We start from the raw sequence: 24,942 nt of genomic DNA, 5'->3' as shown, positions 1-24,942 counted from the left end.
TTAATATTGGCCGGCAAAACAAAAAAAAATTGCTAACATATTTTGGTTCAGATCATGAAAACTACTTTGGTTGGGGCAAATGTCGACGTTTGGGTTTAAGTTCGGTCACTAAAGTTACTTAACGAAACATCAACGTTGATCTCTTGTTTCAGACATGGAAACGTCTCGTTTTTGTTGGACCCTCCCGCCCGGCGTGTGCGTTTTCCTTGTTTATGACTGCCTGCATAATTTTAAAAAAGAGTTACAAACCACGAGGCATTATTTTTCGTATAGCTTTAGGCCCACAGGGTCTCTCTGCCTCAATAGGGACACTTCCGTACTTCCTTTTTTTTCCCACCATATGTCCCATCAGAGGGGTTACGCCTCAGGTATCAGGAGCCCCTCGCACCGTCCGTGCACACCACTCACACAACCTGATGTGGAGATGAACAGCGTTACGGAAGGAGTCACACATGATAAATAATCTGCTTCAGAAAGGAGCACATGCTGGAATTCCCTGCAGCAGCATCACAGAGGAAGCCCTGAGGGATTGGATGGATTTTTTTCACATGGCATCCATTGTGTCAGGACGGCAAGCAAACAAAGGGACACACGGCTCCAACACGTATCCTCCCATTCACACTCCCGCTTTACGTGAGAGACCCAGTTCCTCTCCCCCCGTTGCAGAGAAGGGGCGGGTGGGGGCTGAGGCGTGTAGGACGGAGCAGCCAGCCAGCGCCGGGACTGAATAATTGATCCGTCTTCATCGGTCAGGAGGACGCTGGTGGGACGCTTCTCCATCTCCATTTCTCTCTCTCTCTCATCCCTCCAAGTCATTCCGCTCCGGCAGCTGCTTCACCCCCAGCAAACCTCTTCTACTCCTCTTTCTCCGTGTGTCGGTGCAAGTGAGTATCGGTGTGTGTGTGTGTGTGTGTGTGTGTGTGTGTGTGTGTGTGTGTGTGTGTGTGTGTGTGTGCAGGCGGGGGGAGGCACCAAGGACGTCCCTTTTTCTTTTTCTTTTTTCTCTTTTCCTTCCAGCCCCGGGAGCCGGAGATGCGAGGGACGAGCAGTTAGATCACCCTGCGCTGCTGTTGCTGTGTGCTGCGGGAGAAGTTCTCTGTCCCCCCTCCCCCCGTGCGTGCGTGCGTGCGAGTGTGCGAGTGTGCCAGCAGGATTTCCAGCCAGTTTGCCGGGACGGAAGGTAAGTCGACGCTGGACGCAAATCATCGGGGGTACGGAGGGGAGGAGAAGGGGGAGGGCGGGGGAGGGGGGAGCTGTCCACTCGCCGCGGTGCTGAAGCCGGGCTGCGCTCGGAACGAGGAAACGCGTCCGTGCGTCCTATCGGTCCATCTCTCCATCTCTTGTCTCCGTGCGCGCGAATGCGCGGACAGGTCGCACAGCGCTTATACGCACGTTCACCGCGTGCGCGCGAAGAGATACGGAGACGCATCCTTCGGTCCGCGGGGATCGCTGCTTCGTTACCGGACGAGGCGCGTGTTCGGTGCCGGACTGGTGGCTTTGTCAAATCTCCCTCCAACGGACGAAGCAAAGTTTTACCACAAAAATAAATAGACGGCGGTGGTGATTTGGTCTGTAGATTCATGGCGTTTTTTCCTCCAGTATTTTCCGTTGTGTGCAGGCTGTGTTTGAACCATTGACCTTTCGTGTCCTTCAATTAGTACACCGAGGAAACGCGCAGATCCTCCCGGTCTCATGGGGCGATGTGTGATTGCAGCTTAAGGTTAACGCTTTCTGCAATATTCTTTAAATATTTAATGGGGAGAGAGCCCGTAGTAGTAATAGTGACCTCCTTATCCTACGCAATGGCAGGATGAATTACCATACTATGTGTTGTATTGTTCATTGATGCATTACAGGATTATGGTGTTTAGGATTATTGCTTTCTTATATGTACATATTTTTTCTTCTCACAGATTTGGCCACAAGGGACTTCTTCTTCTGTCACACTTGATTGTAACATTTCTCCGACAAAGAAGGCAGGGAATTAAAAGCCATCACCATGAATTTCGTTATGAAACAAGCGTTGGGAGGTAAGGTCAACCTCTTTTTTTTCTTCTTCTCCTGTTGCGCTTCTCCCGTGTGAACGCTGGATGTTGCCGATCTGTTCGATGGCGGTTCCCGGCGGTTCAATCCTCCCCCCAAACTTCTGCTTTCTTTCGCCCATAGATGTGCATGCATTCATTCAAGAAGAGCTTTTCTCGTCTCCCTCCCCTCGTCTGTGTTCCTCCTCCACATCTGCTGCTGGTTTGCTTGCAGGCGTGTCGTCCGGTAGTTCCCCCTCACTAAGTACAGCTCAGTGTAACAGGTTGGGTGGTTTGTGACGTCGGTGACGTGGTTTGTGGTCAAACGGGCGGTGCGTGTTCCCGTGAGGCGTTAGCGCGGGTCCTCGCGGTTGCTCGGTGACGGTCTCACCGTTCAGCGGCCTTTAGGCCGGACGCAGCAGCGACTCTTATCTCGACATGCTGTGTACACATTTTCCACCTGAAGGGGGGGAAGATAATCAAGGCAGGATCTAATCTTTATTCAGGCATGTGAACGGGTTTCTAATTGCTCGTGCTGCAGCGACTCCCCTGACATGAGATTAACATAACGGTGTAATGAATTTTGAGGGTGTGAAGTTGTGATAATATGTGAATATGCAGATGGTGCAGTGGAAGGTGAAAAGGTCTCGCTGGTTTTCATCCAGCCTTTCTCATTGGCTCAAAGGTTATAAAGGGTCAACCTGGTACCTTTCTAGAGGGCTCGAACATTACGAGTTCAGCCTTTTATATCGCAAGGATTTTAGTTTTATGCAGATTTGATATTAATTGCAATGTTTTACCACCAAGTTTGACAATAGATATTTATATCATTTATGGTAACCGGCAGTTACCAGTCATGGTGGAAGGAATACATTTGAAAATATAAAATGGTGTTGCCTTCATGAACAGCTGTGTGTGTGTGTGTGTGTTTGCATCAGTGCAGGCGCCCAACAACCAGCTCCTCAATAAAGACGAGTCAAATCCGCTGAACTGTGCATAAAGGAAATTTCACACATGAGAGAAAGCAGGCGGTTTGCGCCGAGGCCTTCACCTTACGCCGAGTATTTCACGTCCATCTTGGGCGGGGGGGCGAGATTTTTTTTGTTGTTGTCTTCTTCTGGAGTAACGAGTTTTTAGTGTGCAGCGGATTAGCTGTGGGTTATTATCTCACTTCCCTCGTTCTGTGTGCTCCGAGGCGACACTCACGCCCCATCTGCTCCCGTCTGCGGCGTGTTTTATTCGGTGCGCTGAGGACGGCGTAGATCACAACTCGTGGATCACGTTTCATGTTAATGACCTCCAGAAGACAAACGGCTCGCTGGTCTGTAACGCGAGGTCAGAAAGGGGTCCGTGGCGGCTTTAGTTGGTTCACAGGTGCAACAGACCACATGGGCTCATGGATGTGGTTGAACAAGCAGTACTTTGAATGGACTGGCTAAGGGAACAGTTTTGATACGGGTCTATTTGCCTAAGCTACACTTTTTGATATAACTAACCTCCCTTATTCTAATGGTTCCTAAAAAATGAAGGAAAGTTTATGAATATTGTAGTTGTCATCTACCCTGTATCGACGGAGACACTGTCCCTCTCAAATCCCAAAAGAGAGACAGCAGAGGAGTTGCTAGATGACACAGTTCAACGGGTCGTATAATATCAAAACCGCTTGGTGAAAATCTCATGAAGATTAAACGATGTTCTCCTGGCTGACTATCCTGGGAATCGCTCTGTAATCTCTCCATGGACCTCATCAGTCAAGTCAAGTCAAGTTCCTGATGAGGAAAATGTTATGCGTGAACGTTAAAACATATAACTTTCTCAGTTTGAACTTTAAAGCAGGCAGAAAAACCTTTTGGGTCCTTGAATATGTAGTGAAAAAGATCGAACCGCATCCGACCCCTTTAAGGACCGCTGGAGTCCTTCAACCACAGTTTTATAGAACTGGCAGAGGGGAGAAAAGTGAGGACAAACGAGGAATTGATTCATTCTGCAGGGCAGTTAGAGTGTGTGTGTGTGTGTGTGTGTAACAGTGTGTGTAGCGTTGCTATTGTGAGAACAGGAAATCATGCAGCAGGAGAGGGGAGGGTATAATGTGGATGAAATCATCCAAAAATGCTCTAGAATAGAAGTCGTCTCTTTCACCGCTTTCCCTCGAAGCCGCGACTCCAGCTCCTCTCTCCTCCACCTTCTTCCTCCTCTTCCTCCTCTTCCTCTGGCATCTCTGACCTGAGCCCCGCTGGAAGAGGAGGAGGAGAATGAGGTGTAGGAGTAGATGAAAGGCGACAAATTGATCTTTAAAACTGGGTGTTATATCATCAGCGGCTGATGGAAGAGGGTGTGGAGTGGAGCTGCCTTCTGGACCTTAATGGGAGACGTTTTCCTTCTCCCTTTCTCATCTCCCATCTTCGTCGTCTTGCGTCATGTTTTGCCGTTTCACTCTCTCTCCCCCCCCCTCCCCCTTACCGTCTCCTCCATTACTCCATCACTCCCTCTCTCCCCTTTTCACTTTTCCCTCTGTCGGTTCAGCTTTCTTTCCCTGCCTCTCCTCCCTCCCTCCATCGACGATTACAGTAAATCTGAAGGGCGAGGTCATGGAACCTCAATCAGGCTGCCCCGGGGAAGCGTCTGTGTGTGTGTGTGTGTGCTTGTGTGATTCACTGTTTGCTTGTGCGTGGCAAGAGTGAGAAAGCAAAACGCGTGACGAATAAACGGAGGGACTCCGTAGTCGTAAGTGTGTATGTGTGTGTGTTTACCTGAACAGCTATCTTCATCCAGTGTCCTCAATACGACTTTGAGGACATTTTTGGAAAGTGACGACATTTTGGTTGCATGTTTTTAGAACGATAGGATGGTGACCATCTAAGTCCCATTGAGCTTCACAATGGCGCTTCATAAAGAAGTGACAAGCTATATGGGTTAGGCTGGTTGTGGTGAGACGGGACCAGCAAGTCATTCAATTCAATGTGAAAGTGTGTCCAAACTGAGGGAGACCTGAGGATGTTGAAAATAAAAAAAAGATATGAATAAGAAAAATAAATGACATGTAGTAATAACTTAGTAAATGTTTTAATATACACATATAGACAAGAAAATGTAAATAAAGGGTCCTTTAAATGTTAGTGGCTTTGTACAAGCATATCATCTAAAATAAATGTAAATTCAAATTTGGGAATTTAGTTAATTTGGAGGACTATTATAAAATAAGTCACACTGCTGCCAATCAATTTCAGATTTGGATTCCAGTTATTATCTCATCATGACTGCTTTTCATGTTCAAACCGTGTTATAAAAGAATTATTTTATACGATGGGCCCTGTTTGTGCGATTTTGCTGCCTTTGTCAGTCAGGACAGTGCCATATATATACATATATATATATATATATATATATATATATATATATATAGATACATGTTATGGATTTGTAAAGTAACAACAGACACAGAATACATTCTATTCATAGAATAAATGGGGTAAATCCTCTTTAAATGGCCCCTGCTGGGTATGTTTACACACTTACATTGCTCATGTTAATGTGTCGCTATGGAAACCTACGTTGATTGTAAAGTGGCACACATTGATAGTGTAGCTGTGAAAATGTAAAAAATATTCAGTATACCGTGTGAGGCTGTGCCGTGGCTGCGTGGTCACATAGGAGATACGACATCATTCTCCTAAAGGATTAATTAAAATTAGCGGAGGAACCCTCAAGGATTTACGGCCTCATGCAGATTTTTAACTCCTGCGTGACCTCACAAAGCCGTTTACTTGTTCAAAGAGAAAAATACAAACCATTTTGTATAATGTTTTAAAGTGTCTGGATTCCATTCATGTTTTTCCAAAACATTGGACATTTCCCTCATAATGTCCATTCCCACCTGTGAGGACGTACTCGCACAAACCCACGGTAGTACGTCAACGGCTCTTACAGGCCTTCTGTTGCACGTCCTTCCTCATCCATGTCTCTTCTCCCTTTCATCTTCCTGTTTTTTTGCTCCGCTCCTTTCTGTGCTAATGAGGCTGCTATGGACCGTTTTCTTTAGGAGTTTCATAAAGAGCTGTTGGACCGATTTATACACTGAAACTTTGTTAAGCTTTGATTTACACGGCCACGTGTTTCACCCAGTAGCTTCCTCCATCAGTGAGACTGTGACATCACAACATGCTGATGATACCCTGCGTAGGGGGCTTTTTGAACAAAATATTGCTTAATATTTTTTTCACAATTCGGAAAGAAAAGTTTGCTGTGTGAACTATTTATTTCATTTCGACCCCCCACATACGTGTCAGAGCTCACAAGAGTTCAACCTAAGCCTTGGATAACATGACAAACGCTTCCTGGCGGATTCCATATAAAACCTTTGCGCTTGGGTGGGCCGGTGTCTCCAATGAGGCTCTTCACACTTTGCTGGCTTTCACTTGACTTGGCATATAAGAATAATGTTTTATGGCGGATATCAGCCTTTTTGAACCCAATTCAGAGAAATGAGCCGAGAAGGGAGACGATGTAAGCGAGATGAATTGACGTGCAGTAATACTATCTGCCCTCTCCAGACACGTAGCACGGCACAGTTATTTATCATTCCCCCTGTGCACCCCAAATACATCACACATCACAGGTTTTAAACTTATTTGTGAACCAAAAAATGGACTCCAATGTTTTACTGTGAGTTAAGGACTCTACATTTAAAAGAATTTGTAGACAAAAACACGGACAACTATGACGGAACAACACAGCGGTCATCTCTCAATCAGTGTGTAGCCCCGCCCTCAAGCATCCCCTGCTTTATGGTCTGTTTGTCTCTATATGGATCATAATTTACTTAGTGAACATCATGCTGTATGGAAGAAGATTTGAAGCTAGAGATTGAGACCATAAAGTCATAGTTACAGGGAATAAATCAAGAGATAGTTATTTTATTTTATCATAGACTTTGATACAATCACATATCTTTCCCTCCTGCTGGCAGCAAACAGCAAATATTCAAAAGTTCACATATTTAGTTCATAAAATGGTAGCGTTGTTTAATGTAAATCTATTGGCAGACCACATGGTAATGATCATGTAAAGGCATTAAACTTAACGTCTATACACACCCCAATAAAAAGGGGATGAACTGACTCTACTGAACGGGCCAAAATGAAAAAAAAGTGTCAGTCAGCAGATGATTGATGTATTGATTTGCCATCGTGGTCCAGCAACTCACCCTGAAGGTCTCCCTGTCACACTGTGTGCGCTGTGTGTTTTATGATCACGGGCGTGTGACAGCGAGCGACCCAAGGGTGTCCTTTTAAACGACAGTTACCTTCCTGTCTTCAGAGGCAGCCGTGTCCAAAGGATCGAGTTTTGGGCGTCTCATGAAGCCCCCTGAGGCTTTTCGATCGATCAATTGAAAGGAGAAAAGTTCTTTTATTTACTCGTTCCGGGTTAGCTGGTACTGAGACTGTTTGGGGCATTGATGCTCTTCTGCAGAAGCCGTGGGATTCAATCAAAATCTTCTGTCGGCAGATTTCCTCCTGTTTCCCAATATTTCCTAATAGTGTCCTATTTTAAAAATAAGCAAGTTCAAAAGTAAAAAAAATGATGCTCCTCAGTACGAGCTTTAACCCTCTGGTCTGCAGACGTCTGCACTCTGACAGGCTGAAGAGCTGAACTTTATTTCCTTGTATAATAGTGACAGTTGATCGACGTTCTCCCATGTGTGGGTGTTATCTGCCCTGCAACAGCCGGCCTGGGGGGGAGGGAGGGAGGGAGAGAGGGGGGCGGGCAGTCCAACAACTGCAAAGGGAATCCCCATGTGGCCGACGCAGCTGTCCGTCAAATCTTTTTGTTTCCAACACGGAAAGTCTCTGAAGTCTTCAGCGGGCGGGATGAAAGGAATGAGTAGAAAGGGCAAATTAAAAAGAGTCACAGTGAATTCATAGAAATACAAATGTACAACTCTTTAAATGACACTTCAGTTGTTTAGTTTCTGCTCCCGCTGCTAATTAAGTCTCCAAACGGCTTTGTTTTTCCGGTCCTGGTTTTGGGAGTCCAGGGAACCGAAGCTCTTCAGCTGCACAGCGACGCTTATGCTGAATCGCACGTCCACCTGAGGGGGACAGACATTCTGCCCCTGGTGTGATTGTTTCATGGTTTAAGTTTGTATGGCTCTCAAATGATAATCACTTTTAAGTATAATCCAATATTATATATATACATATAATATTATTAATATATATTAATATTATTATTGGTGAATTGGATAGCAATATTACAGCAATTAAAGATGTTTTTTTGACTTACATCTTTAAGTATATTTGTCTAGTGAAAATGATCCTCGGTGCCATATATGATTTTATGTTGACAAAAGCCTTTTACATCTCCTCTCGTTCCGAACTTTGAAGTGTTTGTTTGTCTGTAAAAAAAATCTAAATCAAAATACAATATTTTTCATTGACATCCATCCTGATTAATCTTTATTCATATAGAAAAATTATTATAAATTTCAAAACCATCAACATTATTATTAAATGATCCGAAGAATGCGTCTGTCGGCCTGTGAGATTGACAGTTGACCGACTCCTCCGATTGAATAGTGGATGGAGCAAAGATTCATAGAGGAATGAATGAAGTATCCTAATGCTGACATTGCTCTTCGGAAGCAATTTGTGAACTTAATGTATGTAGTTATTTCCTTTTTACGAAGACAAACTGATCCGAGTCCGGCCTTGATGGTCAATAATTGGAGTCCACTCGACTTACAAACCTCACAGCTTTGTGAAGAGCAATCAAATACAAAAGCTCTTCTTTGCTATGCATTCGTTGGGAGGGCAAAGGTGAGCCGTTTATGATGCATTATGTTTTGCACCGTGACTGCTTGAATTAATATGCATCGACTTTGCACGAGCACACAGATGGAGGTCAAAAAAAGAATCGGCGAGGACAGCAGGTCGTTGAAGCCAACAGCATTTCGGGAACTTTCTGCAGCCAGCTGTACACTCGACGTGCCCCCCCCCCACACACACACACACATATTGGCAGTGGCAGGGCTGTGAGAGCTCAGGGCAGCAGGAGTCAGCGATGTGTTGGAGCCCGCTGAGCCGCCTGCAGGATGCTGATGCAAAGAGAAGGCCCCCCCCTGCTGCTGTGACACTCACAGAAACACACAAACAGGCAACGGGAAGTTATCGATGACCGCTGTAGGGTTTGCTTCCTTCAGTTTTTAAGCACTTTGCCAAAAAAACGCTGACTCACTGTTAACCTTGACGACCCCTGCAGTTGCAGCGGATTAAAAGGCCAAACGTACGGTATGTTTATATGCAAGGACACCCATAAATATAATTCAGATATCCCTGCATAAGCAAACGCATATGCATCAACCTGCAAAACACATTAACAAACGCCTCGGCAAATACAACGTTACAATACGAGGGAACAAACTCCCTCAGGGACACATAAGTCGCACACATGCTGCACCTCTGCAGTGGCTGCTCTGTGCAGGAAATGACTCAGCTGTTCGGCCTGAGTCTTTGCACCTACGAAATGCTGACCTCCACTACACTCTTTACTGTCTACGGTGTAGTTTGGGTGAGGAGAAAAACATGTTAGAGTTTAGTATGACTTGAAAAAGAGTTAATCAGCTCAGCCATTGAAGTGTGAAAGTCACGAAAAGGCTCCTATTCTCAGCTGGATTCTTGCTGCTGGAGCCACAGAAAACCAGAAAGTTGGACAGAAACATTTTTTCAAAGGCCGAGCTGCTTTCATTGCAGAAATAATTGGTCTCTTCAATGTTTCTCGACATAGAAACACACAAGCCTCCTGCTATTAGAAAAATACACATTTATAACATAAATTATTTAAAGATTACCAAAATCTGAAAGTAAACCTTTTTCTAGGGTTTTAAAAATATATAATTAACTCTACCAGTCTTACTCATTGGATTTAAGTCTAACTTAGCCTATTTATAATATTGGTCTTTATGTTGCGGTTTACTCGGTAAATTTTCAATTATTCCTTGAATTACTACAATGAATGAATTAAAGATTCTCTTTTAATATCTCCAAAGGCCATTAAGTTTAATAAAACAGTTACTCTCTTTTATTGATAATACAACCAGCATTTTATGAATCCTTCTAATGCATTATATGTGTATTATATGAATGGAACCCCTGCGGCCTTAATAGAACCCTCATGACGTCCCACCTCCGGCGATAACCACTAATTCTCCACTTGGCTCCCGGATGCAACGTGCGACGTTCAGCTGCTCTGGCCAGTGAGAACAAAGTGTAATTATTTGGCAACAGCTGACCTCCCTGTCTGCCGTCCAAAATGCCCCCCACCCTTGTCAATATGTCACCCTGGCACGAAGCGACGGTCCGCCCCTCGGCTTTGACTAACGCCGTCATCAACAAACACGTGGGGCTTTTGGGAGTAGTTCCCCTGAAGCTGCGCTGTGAAGCCACAGACAGGCCAGTACAAACACACTCAGTCAACCATCTCATCTGTTCTGAAGGAACCTTCCATAGCTCACTGCCGGCTTTCCATCTCACCAGTTTGAATCCCCCGGTGTAAATCATTAGCTGGTACGAACAAAGGCCAGCAGCAGTCTAGATCCTAAAGAACAAGCTAATGATCTCTGCAGGGTTTGTCCTCCGTCCACACCGGATCTGGATCTTTTGCACAGAGTAATCAAGTCATGCCTTCATTAACGTCTTTAGTTAGTGTCAAGTTCGTGCCTTCTGCTTCTCCTCCGAGTCATGATTCCATATTGGTCAATGATGAGCGTCCCCCCCTCTGTGGTCTGTGCAGGCCGAGCTCCGTGTCCTGCTGGCTGTCTCATGCCGAGTGTCCCAAACAGTCCTGAGTCCCAAACACTGCCAAGGTCTCTGTGGTCTGATGCTGCTGCCAAGCCATCCTGAAAATATACCCACTCACGTATGGTTCCCTTTGGTTTCCTTACTCCCCTCACATGAGATCGGGGCCACACGTCATCCACCACCTGTCTCGGGGAGAATCCTCTTTCAGCGCAACAACAGCGGCACTTGCAATGAGCCCGGGGGAGGAGGAGGGGGAGGAGGAGGAGGAGGAGGAGGAGGAGGAGGGGATGATGGCTGGAGGAGAACACTCACACGGTGAACACATATGGGGGAACCTTTCTGCGGAGGAGAGGGTCCACCTTTTCCAATGTCCTCGCCTGCATTCCTGCTGTTTTTTTTCAATCAGAGAAAAAGGCAAAGCGACCCTGGTGGTTGCAGGTTTTAAAGTGGCTGATTCGAAGGTCTCCAGAACACTCAGACTCCAACTAAACCAGCTACGTCTAATCAAACTCTCGCCAATGCCCGTCTGAGCACACGCACGATGAGAGTGACGCCAAACCGAGAGAATTAAAGCGTTTATTCTAACTCCTTCATACAGCGGCTGAATAACCCGTGTGTGAAGTGATAAATTGGCCAGTAAGTTCACGGTGGTGGTGCATAGCTAAGACAAGCACATCTAATGTATACATCCCACAAATGACATAGGGACTTTATAACCGTATGACAACTTAGTCTGTGGACAAAGAACAATGTTGAGTTCTGTGTATTCAGTCGCTGTGGCTGCCACTAAGCGACCGAACGCCAGGTCATTCGTTTTAGTGCAGTCTGGGGTGTTTTCCCCCGGGACATTACTTTTTGTTGTGCTGAGATTACTAAACTGGACCTCGGGTGCTGATCCCCTCGGCGCCGAGTCATCTGTCAGGCTCCTGAGCTCAGGTGATGACTCCGGGGAATCAACCCGCCGATCCGGACTCTGAGCGCTCAAAGGCTGAATGTGCTGTCCGCAGCGGGCTCCTGTCTGGGCTTTTATACATCCCCGTTGTGTAGCGAGGCACGCACACACACACACACACACACACACACAGCAGCATCTCTTCAGGGTTGCTTGTTACTTGCGATCGGAAATGTTAAACGGCAAAAATTCCCTTTAAAACAAAATTGCATTTTGTTTCAGTGAAAAAAACAGATCCTGAGAGTTTGTTTATAGGGATTTTTAAGTTGTATCAGGTTTGAAAACAAAACCCTCTCTGCAACCAAAAAACGGACTTCGTTTTCTTCGACAAGCAACGTAGAAAGGAAACGTTGCAACAGATCACAGCTTGCTGCCCTTCTTTCTGTCGGCCTTTGAAAACAAAACACCGACTTCTTTTCAGAATAAAGCGTGAATAGAGGAGCTGAGGTCCGCGTAAAGCTCTGTGCAGGACGCGAGGCCCGGGAGCCGTGGGGGCGGAGAAAGGCCCACCGGGCCGCCGTGGGTGGGAGTGTGAACTTCTGCTGACTGATGAAAAGCTTCACGAAGCTTCCTGGAGAGTTCTGCCTGAAGGGCGTCCCGAAAGACCCATCGAACCATTATGTCGTCTCTGACCGAGGGGGTGGCGTGGGTGGGGGGGTGGGGGGGGGACATGTTAGTGCGCTTCAGGGGGGCTTTTTCCTTTGCGGTAAATTGTTGAACTATTCTTATGTGGATCATTTTACACGCAAGCTGGCTTTGTACACACACACACACACACACACACACACACACACACACACACACACACACACACAGAGGAATTGGGTATTTTCTCACATCATTTCCTCAGCTAAACAGCAGGCTCACACTGTGTGAACAGCTGACAAAAGGGGGGGCTCTTTCACTGAAGGCCAGTTTGGAACAGAGCAAATTCATCCTCTGAAAGACACCCAGCCACTGAAAACCCCCCCTCGCCACCAGAAAAGACCCCAACACGGACAGGAAGCCAGCTGACACAATGCAGCTCTAATTAGTTCGCAGACGTGAATTGGATGGCAAGTGCCTCAATTCTGGGGACGGTTAAATGTGTCACTGGCAGCGACATGAAATGAGTCTGCTCACAGCTGGTTTAATGAATCACTGACGACCATCCCAAATAACATTAGCCCCCCCCCACACTCCCCCACCACATAACCAAACACCTCAACCAGACGGGCTGTAACAGTTAATTGCATCAAGCAGACTTTGGAATCAGGAGTCGTGTCGAGGTCCGTGTGAAACATCCTCCTATGAAATGAAGTTGCGATAATTATAAGGGAAGAACATGAGATGTTTGAACGTAAGCGGTTGGAGGGGAAAATGGTTCTTGACACATGATCCTGAGGGGGGGAGGGTGTTTGCAAAACTGTGCTCTGGTTCACGCTGTAGACGAGGGGAACTAGCGGGCCATGCGGAGTGAATAGACATGATAAGAGTTAGCTTAGCTTAGCATAGCCAGTTAGCTTAGCTTAGCATAGAGGATAGAAACACAGGAAAACAGAGCGCATTATTAAACCTCACGCATTACCGCAGCAGGCTCTGAAGAATGTATTTCATATTTCATACCGGACTATTTTTTTGCTTGGGGGAATTTTAAGACTTGCAGTTTGGTACTTTAGTTGTGTGTGGCGATGGAGGGTCAGGGCGGGGGCGAGGAAGTTGACCTCTTCGTCAGACATTGAATCCGACCCCAGTGTCCTGAGGTTTGCGAGGTGGCCAGAGGACACACAGGAATAGATTAGCGGAGACAGCCCTTTGCTGTGAGCTCAGTCCCTCCATAGGCCTATCACTGACTCAGTGCTGAACTCCACAGACAACCACACCTACAGTTAGTGGGACATAAAGTCAAGTCAAGGTAAAATAATGTCAATCTAAAGTTCCCCGGAGGGCTGAATTGATAATAAATGAGGAGAAGGGGTCTTTTAATATTGCCGGACCGGCGTGACGAGCGTGAATTGGCAGCCTTGTTATCAGTTCGGTGCACAGTTTGGACATATGTGCTAGTTTTTGTCCTCCAAGACATTTACCATGCTATCAACAATGCAACAATGACTAAAAGTTTGTCTTTATAATGTTTGCTGTCAAAAGGTAAATGGCATTCGCTAAATGTCAAAGTAGATCGAATAACTCTTTATCCCGGTGGGCCTCTTAGGTTGTTGCATTTTTGGAGGTTGTTGCAAATGTTGCATTTTTTACCAAAAAACATTCTAACCTTTGAATCAAAAGACCCATCACTTTGACATCAGGCTACAAAGTGTTTCCTGGATTTCAATCCAAATGGGAGTAAAAAGACAGAACGAGGAGACTTGCAAATGAGAAAGAGGCTCATTTACGATGCAGCGGCAATCGTATGCTAATGGTGAATCAGTTCATTACCAATGATTTTAGCTGGGGCGATGAAAGAGAGATGATATTGAGTCACGTGGCATGAGAAGTGTTGATTAATGAGTTTCTACCCCTCGAGCTGCTGCAGCGGTGTTGCCGTCACGTCGCAGAGATTCGACTTTGAGTCAACAGGTTCTGCACCGTCGATGTGAAACCGTCACCGTCATCAGGAGAGTAAGAATTCTAGAAATGCACAAATGAATGAATAAGGCAATCAATGATTAGTTATCCGTAACATTATCCAGTGCCATTAAACAGCCGATACATGAATGTATCATTGCGTAAAGTTTGTAAGGACTTGAACAGTGACAGATTTTCAGTTGGCTCCTTTGTCTCTGAGCTGACGCACATTGGATTTGAAATCAAACAACATTATATGTGACCAATTGTGATTTTTTTTTTTTAAATGCTGCCCCTATTCTAGAGACAAGAGACTGGGCTCAAAGCCGAAAGTCAGCCCTTAAACTCCATCATTGTTTCCATATTTTGTGCTGCAGTAGGCTGCAAATAACGATGGATTCTGCAGCCTTGTGACTTGGTGCCATGCGAGTGATCTGGTGTCCAAGCTGTTCCTGTCACATGACTGACCAGTCGATGGTCTGCAGTCTGCATCTAACAGTGTCTTGAAGGAGGTTACAAAAGGTCAAGTGAAACCAGGTCAAGGTCAAGTCTGAGCTGACTTTGGAGTCAAAAGATAACTGCAACCATTATGGAATGTCACGGTGTGGTTTTATTTCCTGTCTTATTTTGTAGTTTCTGCTTCTTGTCTCCCTGGGTAACATCACTTCCTGCCTTGTCCTGTCATCGTCTGTGATTGTCTGATTGTTTCCACCTGTGTCCAATCACCTACACCACCCTAGTGTATTTAAGCGGTGTGTGTCTCCTGTCTCTTGTCGCGTCATTGTCAATCGTCCTGGATGTCTCTCGTTCCTGCCTGCCTTTTTTTGCCCCCAGTTCCTGTGTGTGTTTTTGCCCGTTGGCCTTTGCTTTGTTTTGCCTTTTGACTATTAAAGTCTTTTTGTGTTCGAACTCTGCATTTGAGTTCTACCTCCCACGCAACCCCTGACATGGAACACCACTATAAAGACTGCAACAGTTGGTCACCTGGTGAATAAAAAACTGTGTAGACAGACGCTGTGAACCAGAGGAGATGAAGAAAAGTTCTTTTATGTTCTAAGCACAGCCTCACTCACACAGACAGGGCTTCTGGGAAACATTTCTGTTGCCATCAAACCACTCTGCAGCACTGAATAAAGACTGGAAGTGAATCGGGGACATCAGACGGCATCGAGGCCGCGCAGACCGACTGAATAGACACAATTCATTTGTGGAATTCTCACCAATGAACACACTCTGGTCTTCTAATGGAACCAATTTCACGACCCCCCAACTCCTTCTGCACTTCACACTTGCTCTTTGTATTGCTTCTCCTCGTCTTCATTTAAAAATAAAGCCCCCTTTGTTATTTCTAACGTCTTCTGGAACATACTTTTCTCCCCCTGGTCAAAGAGGAGGGGTAATACGTGGGAAGATGAAACCTGTGGATGCCCCACTGGGATGACGCAGGGTTTACTGAAACACACCAACATATGGTCCAACCCCTTTATGTTAAATCACTTCTTTTTACATGCTAATTTCATCAAGGCAAAACGTAATGAACTGAATTAATGCTTATCCCTCCGAGGAACAGAATTACAACATCCATCTCTCTAATCCGGTCTAATAATACCTCCCTGCGATACATCGCCAATCCACTTGTAGTCAAAGGGCTTTGAAATGTGCGCTAAGGTGCGTGAAGGTTGAAAATAGCAGCTGGCCCGCAGGCTGGAGTCTATTCGGTGTCCCCAACACCACCTGCATCCGCACATATAATGTCCCTGAAGTGTGGTCTCTTTTAGAAGCTGCGTCCTTCGGACGCGACGCGTTAAAGGCAGCAGCGAGGTTACGGTTACGCCGCTCGCCAGCGGGTGAGAGTCGCACTCGACTTGTAGATGAGTCACCAGGGAGTCTCGTGGAAAAATCACTCTTGTTTAAACTTCTTGTAACCAGATTCACTCACAGTTGGGGACGTTTAAAGTGTGGCCAATCTCTTCCATCTGCAGAGGAGAAAATATTGATATTCTGCACAGCTCCCCTTCCTCTGCCAGCCAAGGTCACTGGCATGGATGAGTCAGCATCGCAAACACCCGCGGTCACACTCTACTTCCCTTTTTTCTCCCTGACAACCATCGACCCTCAAACTCTCTCTCTCTCTTTTTGCTGTTTTAAAATGTCTTCTCCGTTCTTCAGCCTCTCCCTGTGTCTGACTCTCATATTTCCTGCGTCTGTCTTCCATCACACGGGGGATTATATTTCTTGGAGCAAAGAGTAGAGATCAAGGAGTGCCTTGAGAATCCAAAGGCTGACCTCAATTCTCAGCTTGCTTCTCACGTTTTCTTTCGCTATTTTTTCACCCGAGAAGCACTTCAAAGAGCCGTGGAAGACGCAGGGGTCTGGTCGCCTGGAGAACATCAGAGGACATCTAGAAATACTCCCACGTCTCCCCAGCTGGACAGTGCGCCAGAGCGTGTGCTATGACTGAAAATTAGTCAAGGGAAATGCATGATGGGATATTTCTGCTAAGGTCAGCTACACTTTTCACACCTGACTGGCTGGATGCGCTGTAGTTATACATAGGTTATGGTGTCGGGGCAAAACAGGACATTAAGAACAAAAGGTGTAATCACGAAAGGTGACGGGTGGAAAGTTCACCTTTCCGCCGGTTTGTTCTTTCCTCTCAACTATGAGATGTGCCTCTCGCGCAGGGCGGCGAGTGGGAGTTGTGTCTTACTAGAGGAAAAGTGTGAGCAAAAAGGTAGAGCATTGGTTTTGGCGTGAAATTCAAAATGCTCTATTGACTCCAGAAATAGCTACACGATACATGATGGATGAACTGAAAAAGAAGGATTGGTTCATCAGTCTGTCCATCCGTTCATCCATCCATCCGTACATCCTTTTATCCGTTCATCCATCCGTCCATCCTTCCATCCGTACATCCATCCATCCGTCTATCCTTCCATCCGTCCATCTGTCCATCCTTCCATCCGTACATCCATCCGTACATCCTTCCATCTGTCCATCCATTCATCCATCCACCTGTCCATCCGTCTATCTGTCCATCCTTCCATCCGTACATCCTTCCATCTGTCCACCCATCCATCCATCCATCTGTCCATCCTTCCATCTATCCATCCATCCGTACATCCTTCCATCTGTCCATCCATTCATCCATCCATCCATCTGTCCATCCTTCCATCTATCCATCTATCCGTACATCCTTCCATCTGTCCATCCATTCATCCATCCACCTGTCCATCCGTCTATCTGTCCATCCTTCCATCCGTACATCCTTCCATCTGTCCATCCATTCATCCATCCATCTGTCCATCCTTCCATCTATCCATCCATCCGTACATCCTTCCATCTGTCCATCCTTCCATCTATCCATCTGTCCATCCATCCACCGTAAATTACAGGGTTATTTTGATTGTCATGTAAAGCAGTTGTATGTGCATAAAGACTCCCGAATGTGAAGAGCTTTAGCACATTCATTTGCATAATTCTACAATTAGATGAAGGATAGAATGATTGTCACCGTGATAACTTTCAAGGGTTTTAACATCCTGTTTCATCGTCTTATTAACCGCTCTGCAGTATTTACTGATTTAATTTCCTGGAATAAATTTGATCATCTCGCTGGTTCCTTTAACATAACCCAAACAGTCCTTCAGAATACTTAGAATTTGTGTACATATTTGGTTGAAATATTGGCTGATATAAAAATTGAAATCGTACTGCTGAATGTGGGTAAAATCCCACTTTGTTGAATCCTCAATTTCTACTTGGACTTTCAGGCTTTTACTTAAGTGTACTTTTCATTTTTGCACAAACAATCTCACCAAACTGAAGGATCATTTTCTTTTCTCTCCGAGTGAGACGGATGAGATCATAGCGTACCCGCTCGCGCTCCTGATTAAGATAACAAAGTAATAACACGGAGAGGCTGGATCATTAACAGCATGCTGCAAATTCACCAGCCTGAATGCTGACACCGTTCACGACTGGAAATGTTTCATTATATAATATCACATCATCTCTATGGAGGGTTTCTTAGAGCGGAAAGAGGCAGCGAGAGATTGGGCTCATTGGGCTTTTATTCACAGTGTGAATCAATTCCGCCGTATTTATGACCAACTGTCACCGCGCTTCCAGATGGGATGATGAGGAATAATTCAGAAGTGGAACTTCACATCAGAGTTCTGTTAGCTGGCTCTCTGTGGGGAGGCTTTAACAGTCGATTGGTGCGCACACACTCGGACGCCTTTATTCATCTCAAGTTGTGCGTTTCGTCCGGTTCAGCTTTGAAGCCGCGGCGCTTTTAACTTTCTTTTGTGTTCACCAAGTCTCCCTGAATGTATAAAATATGAGGAACACCTGGTGCCTTTTTTTCAACGTGCAGGAGATGTGACGAGTGAATTCAAGGGATCAAAGGTATGAACCCATTTTGATTTTACCATTTACAATTCTCTCTGCTACCAAGGCAAGAGGACTTTTAAGCTTTTATTAGGCCACTACAGGTGAATACGGAACAAGAGGTACAAACTGGGATTCCCATGACAGTTTTTTTTATATTTCAAGGTTGTGTCAAAGTGTGATATGCAAACTAGTTACAGTGCATCCGGAAAGTATTCACAGCGCTTCACTTTTTCCACATTTTGTTATGTTACAGCCTTATTCCAAAATGGATTAAATTCATTTTTTTCCTCAACATTCTACACACAACAACCCATAATGACAAAGTGAAAACTGTTTTTTGAAAATTTTTGCAAATCTGTTAAAAATAAAGAACGAAAACATAACATGTACATAAGTATTAATTAATACTTTCCGGATGCACTGTAAATGTTTAATTATTAAAAAAGGTACAGTAAGAATTTTAGCTTTCTGTGTTCAAGCCTCTGCATAATTAGATGCGCATCACTTGGAATCATTCTGAATTATTCATAAAAAAAAACAAAACTCAAACCTCTCCAATGAGCTAGTTTATTTTGGGAAGGTACTTTTTGAGAAAGAAAAGTTGCTGCTTGTTAAGGATTGTATGTATCAAAAGTGTGTAAATCAAGCACTCATTAGGTAGAATAATATCCCCTGTACAAGGAGCCAATTTCCCCAAATCCTGCCACAAGAAGTGTAATATATATTTACTATAATGTAATAAGCGTCCTGCTGCTCCTGCGCGACCACTTGGGCCGCGAGATGGATTGGCGTGAATTGCATTTTCATATTTTGCACGTTTTGAAAACGTCAAAAGGCCGCCCGAATCCCAGCCGCGGGAGACGGCGCGGGGGCGGCCCGCCATCTCATGTTTGAATAATGGCGTTAGCTCTCATTGAGATTATACAATCGGGATCGCTGAGCGTACTCGGCGAGAGGCGGATGAAGCGACGCTGATTATGCGCCGCGGGGAGCCATAGATCCGTCGAGCTAATTCACAGACTGGTTTTTCCGGAGCCATCCAGAGGGGTTCAGTCGTGGTCGCGGATATCAGAGCTCGGAGGCAGGAGGTGGAATTGGAGCCGCAGGCACAACTGGGGGGGTCGAAGGGGACGCCGAGCATTGGCCCTCAAGGATCAATGTGAGTGCTTCTGCAGAGTGTACAAACCCAAAGGAGCATCCCTGCCGCCAGCTCCAGGGGGGTTTCATGGTAAAGATGACCTTTCCCAAAGGTCGTAGTGCAATCTTCAATTCAATTTATACGCCACCTTTATCCTGGCTAATATATTTAATATTGCTTGAATGTTTAGCTTTTTCACAATGTCTGTTTATTTTATTGACAATAAATTCAAACTCAGGTGAAATTAAACCAAGTGAGCAACACTTTAGGGTACGATTTAGCAGAACGCTTTGATTCTTAACCACTCACTGAATGGTTGCAGTGGTGTTTTACCTTTATTTAAATGGTCATTGAGAAGATCATTATCAAACAGATGGAGATGTCACGATGAGTGGATGATTTTTTCTTTGATGAAGGATAATTTCAGGCCTCTCTTTCAACAATAACAACCAGTTCAACATGGATCAAAATATACTTTTTGCTTACATACATATTGTTTTAATTGTCCCACTAATGTGCGTTATGAATACATATACAAGCCATGAATAATAAAGTGCCACTACTCAAGGCTGCTGTTTCAAGTCCTCAAGCTGGCACACACATTACGTTTGGTTTGAGATTCATCATTGATGCTTATTTTTATCTTCAACAGGAAGAGATGAACGGATCTGTTAATAAGTCCACCTGTTAATTGGCTTGCAGGGTGTTAGAAGTTACATCTCATGTATGCCGAGTGTATAAATAGGAGAAATTGAAACGAGTGTGAAGATTTGCAGGAAAAGGTGTGATGAAGTAAATCACAGCGCAAAAGAAAGGTGTGGACAACAGAGTGAAAACCGACTCCCTGATATTTTTCAGATTCACTTTCTTATTTGAGAGAAGCTCACAAAATTATATTTTATTTAAACTAAAAAAGCCTACAAAATGGAAAACACACAAATGCAACACCTTAGCATAAAGTCAGTGAAAGGCTGTTTATATAATTGGTTGAAATCCAATTATTTATTTTCTCAAGTGTTGAGAAGAGGCAATTATTGAGCTTCACAAAGATTGTAACAAATCTTTGTCCCATTGGACGCTGACACAAGTCGTTTCAGGTACATTAGACTGGCAGAACAAAGCAATCAGCAGCAGCACAACACAAGCTTTGGATGAATAGACAATGACATAACAAGATCTCAGCGATTTCATTGGCTGGTGAGGTTTCTACCAAACCTTCAAATATTGGTTAGTTAAATAGTGTAATATTATAATACATAATATATTAGCACAGAGGTCTTCAACGTTTTTCAAGCCAAGGTCCCCCAAACTGATGGCGAGGTGGAGCAGGGAGTTTGGTCCGCCATCTTTTATTTTTGAGCTTCACGCTCTTTAGACGTGAGCATGAACGCGATCTGATTGGCTGGTGCCTGCGCTGTCGTATCAGCATGGAAGGAGCAGTGAGTGAACCGGTGCCCAAAGCTTGAGAGCTGCTGAGGGAAGCTCAATGTGCGTGTTGCCGACTGACAGATAACGTCTTCTCCATCAATTTATCCGTTCGCTTCAATATGTTGGATTCATGTTAATGTGTAGTTAAAGACCATAAATAAAAACCTGATTCTGATTCTGAAGACATTTACATTTGTGGGGGAAAAAATTGTCTTGTCAACCAAAAATTTCGCGACCCCCCTGCAATACCTTCGCGGACCCCCTGTTGAAGACCTCTATATTATGAAGTTAGATGCTGTAGAAACTGTAGTAGAGCAATCCTGCCTTGAGAGTCATGTTTCCATATTTCGATTCCGGTTGCAGTTTTAAACAAGCGCTAAACCTTGTAAATTGAAACAGAAAAAAACAAAGGGCAAAAAAATACTTGGACGTTTGATAAAACAAGTGTTTGTTCAAAAATCTCTAAACATCATTTCAGTTTTTAGAATTCAAGGCTGAATAGAAAGCTGAATTTAAATTTGGACTTCTGGTTTGCAAGTAAAGACTACAGCTCGAAAGCCTAAAGAACCGTTGTAGGATTAGAATTCCATTTGCAAATTCCATAATCAATATCCATTCATGTTGAAATGGTAACAACCCACAGGAACATCCTTTTAGAGATCTCAGGGGCTCGTCAGCTGTGGTCGTCGACAGCTGCTGTTTGTTTCGTATGTTGAGCAGATGAAACAGATGTTGCTTTTGGGTTTGCTACCAATTATTTACTAGGATCACTCAGTGAACGATCAAAAGGTACTAAAGTGACAGCGCGGCAATGAACACAATATCTACACACAAACGTGGGAAGATAACCTAATCTTGAGTACATGGTATCATATCCATGACACACACATAAAATGGTAACGTTGTTAGCATACTAACCTTAGCGTTACGAGGCGAGGAGGTGGGCTCTGCCCCGACAGACGCACATAATAATGAGGTTTTCTATTTAGATCAAAACCCACAACTAAATCTCATTAGCACTCATCAAAACCAACCGTTTTCCCCTGAACAAACAACGACTTTGACACAACTCTGCATTATGTGAAGAGAGTCATGAATACCTCCAAATCTCCCAGAGGAATTGAATGTCCTTGTAGCAGGACATTCGTAGGTGTTTCTTTCCATGTAAGCACACACAGGCATCAGAAAAGCAGACAAAAGGGGGAAAAGGGACCCGTTTCAAAGAAGCCTGTGATACCTCCTTGATCCCAGTTGGGTGATGCACCTCCATTCCTTTGTGTGCCCTTTCATGACCCAGGTTTAACCCTTGAGTTGATATGCGTGTTGTATGCTTTAAGGTGGGAAGGAAAGCTCTGTTTTATTGTTGTATCGATTGTCTGCACAGAACGTTGTCTTAGTGTAAGTGTATGAAACCAGTCCCCATGTAGTCAGTCGATGAGCATCATGACGAAACGGATTTCATCCCGATTGCTTCATTTATTGCAGATTCTTTGAAGCAAGCTTTCATTACTGCTTACGGCATATTGTACAACTTTAGACAGCTTTTGGGGATTTTGTAGACGTACTTGATAGGAAATAGCTCTTGGAAACATTGGCCATCTTGTCTTGATCGAGCTCCGATCCACAAGTAGGCTACGTGTGTAGTTGTGGCCTGCAGTGTGTGTGTGTGTGTGTGTGTGTGTGCGCGTGCGCGTGTGCACGTGTGCAAAGATGGATGGTCGGCCTTGTCCTCGGTGCCGACCTCGGAGGTGATAAATGCGTCCCTGACCGCTCCAGACTGTGTGACGCTGTCTCCGATGGTTAATGGCTGCGAAACGGGTGATGAAGCACATGAATGATGTGCACCTCCAGCCTCCATCTCCCATGCACCCCGCAGCTTCACTGGGCTGCACAGTGTGTGTGTGTGTGTGTGTGTGTGTCCATTTGGTTTCCAGCACATGAAAAATCTTCCTCTTGTTCTGCTGCCGAGGGTCTTCACTCAGATTCGACGCCGAGGTTTTTCGTAGATGCAGAGATGTGACCGCTGCTGTGAAGAGCGCAACTGATTGGCACACGTGTTCTGCATCCAAAGCGACGCTCCGTGATGCTTCAGCTCTGCTGCGTTCACTTGCTACCTGTTCTTGCCTCGAAAATGTCTCCGCACTCTTTGATAAATATATATTTTTCTTATTCATCTAGACGGCTGAGCTGTGTTTTTTTTCTCTGAGCGAGGAGAGGACAACAGCGTGAAGGTGCGGGGAATGAAAGAGGAAGTCACTTAAGATGAGGTTGAACATGGCACAGAAATAATGTTTCCCTGGTCGGCCTGTCACTCCCGGTGATGTAGGAGCAATTTTCCGTGGCGAGCAGATCTTTCTCTTTGTCTCTTACCCAAAGTGTTGCCACGGCTCACCGAGGACGACTGTGTTCCGAAAGCTGAAGCCGTCTCCTTGATTGAGTCAACATGTTGTCAAGGACCGGCACAGACTGTGACTCAGTGATGCTGCGACAAAAAGTTATTTTATTATGGTTTCATCTTTTTAAGGTCGGACAGCGATAGAAAATGAGAGAAGAGTAAGTAAGTAAATAATAATGAGTTAATTTGCGCTGCTGTGCCTCCCGAATGAGCACAGCGTCTCTTAAGAGGGGATCGCCGCAGGCTTTAAATGGACTAAATGGCCCAAAACTCATTTTACCTCATTAATTTTGTATTATTTCATGTGTTCTCTTATACACAAAATTATGGGAGGGAATTAAATGAGTGAGACCAGAGTCCCACAAATTTTAGTAGTATTTTGTAATCACGACTGAAACAATCGGACCTGGAGACCGAGCAGATGGTGCTTTGAAACGCCACAGGAGTCACGCTGCGTCCTTTGTGATCCCACAGAGACAAAAGACCACGGCTAATATTTCCAGTTTGCTGCATAATCAGCCAGCTTGATTTCCGTTTCACGGTGAGGCTCCCTCGGTGGTCCTTCCACTGGTGTTTTTGCACCACCTTCCTTCTGGCCCGGGGGCAGGAGGCTGATGATGGAGGGGCTGGACTGCTCGGCATGGGGGGGGGGGGGGGCTTGGGGACCCACCGCTGGACTGGTGACAGATGGGGGAGCAGGAACACTCAGTCCGTGAGCTGCTTTTTCCCGCTGTTTCCTCTCTCATCTCAACTTGTTTTTTTCTCTCCTGTTTTCCCTCCGGACCGAAACCGAATCAGTTCTTCTTTCTCTCGTCTTATTCGTTTACCTGTCAGTTTCCTTTTGTCTTCATCCATGGTTATCGCTCGCCCATCCTTTTCCTATCACTGTGTTTCCCTTTTACTGTCCTTTTATTTGTTCCTATAATAGGCTTGTAGAAGAAAAAATCCTACTTGGGCTCCACACGGGACTCTTGTGATTGACACCAGTCCATCCATGGAAGCCCGCATGCATATGGGGGACACGCACCTGATTACACTCCCGGCACTGACAGCTGCGCACGCTCACTGCGACGCACCTGGACCCTCCTGTAAGGGGGAATTAAGAGCTGTACATTCTGTCCTCATTTGTTCACACGCTGCAGAGCTTCGCCCACACACACAAACACAAATACACAATCACAGACACCCTCTCATCATGTTTTTCACACGCTCTCCAAATCTAAAGCCGGCCTTTTTGTGATTCCACCGCATAACCCGCCCATCCACGACTTCTC

The 24,942-nt window shown here is 45.1% G+C and overlaps 1 protein-coding gene across 3 annotated transcripts in view; it reads left to right on the top strand.

The window, feature by feature from the left end:
• Positions 1-500: 500 nt before the first annotated feature.
• The window catches only part of LOC120817235 (complexin-1), a 32,064-nt gene continuing 7,622 nt past the window's right edge, over positions 501-24,942 (top strand). The window contains exons 1-3 of one of the 3 annotated variants that reach the window (XM_040173206.2): positions 501-884; positions 1,018-1,180; positions 1,914-2,030. In XM_040173206.2, the coding sequence (XP_040029140.1) occupies positions 2,000-2,030 (31 nt within the window). In that variant the 5' untranslated portion in view covers positions 501-884; positions 1,018-1,180; positions 1,914-1,999. The other 2 variants (XM_040173207.2, XM_040173208.2) reach the window with 2 other exon arrangements.

Source organism: Gasterosteus aculeatus, chromosome 4 (genome assembly GCF_964276395.1).
Source record: "Gasterosteus aculeatus chromosome 4, fGasAcu3.hap1.1, whole genome shotgun sequence".
NCBI classification, from domain to species: domain Eukaryota; kingdom Metazoa; phylum Chordata; class Actinopteri; order Perciformes; family Gasterosteidae; genus Gasterosteus; species Gasterosteus aculeatus.
This window is presented reverse-complemented; position numbering and strand designations above follow the sequence as displayed.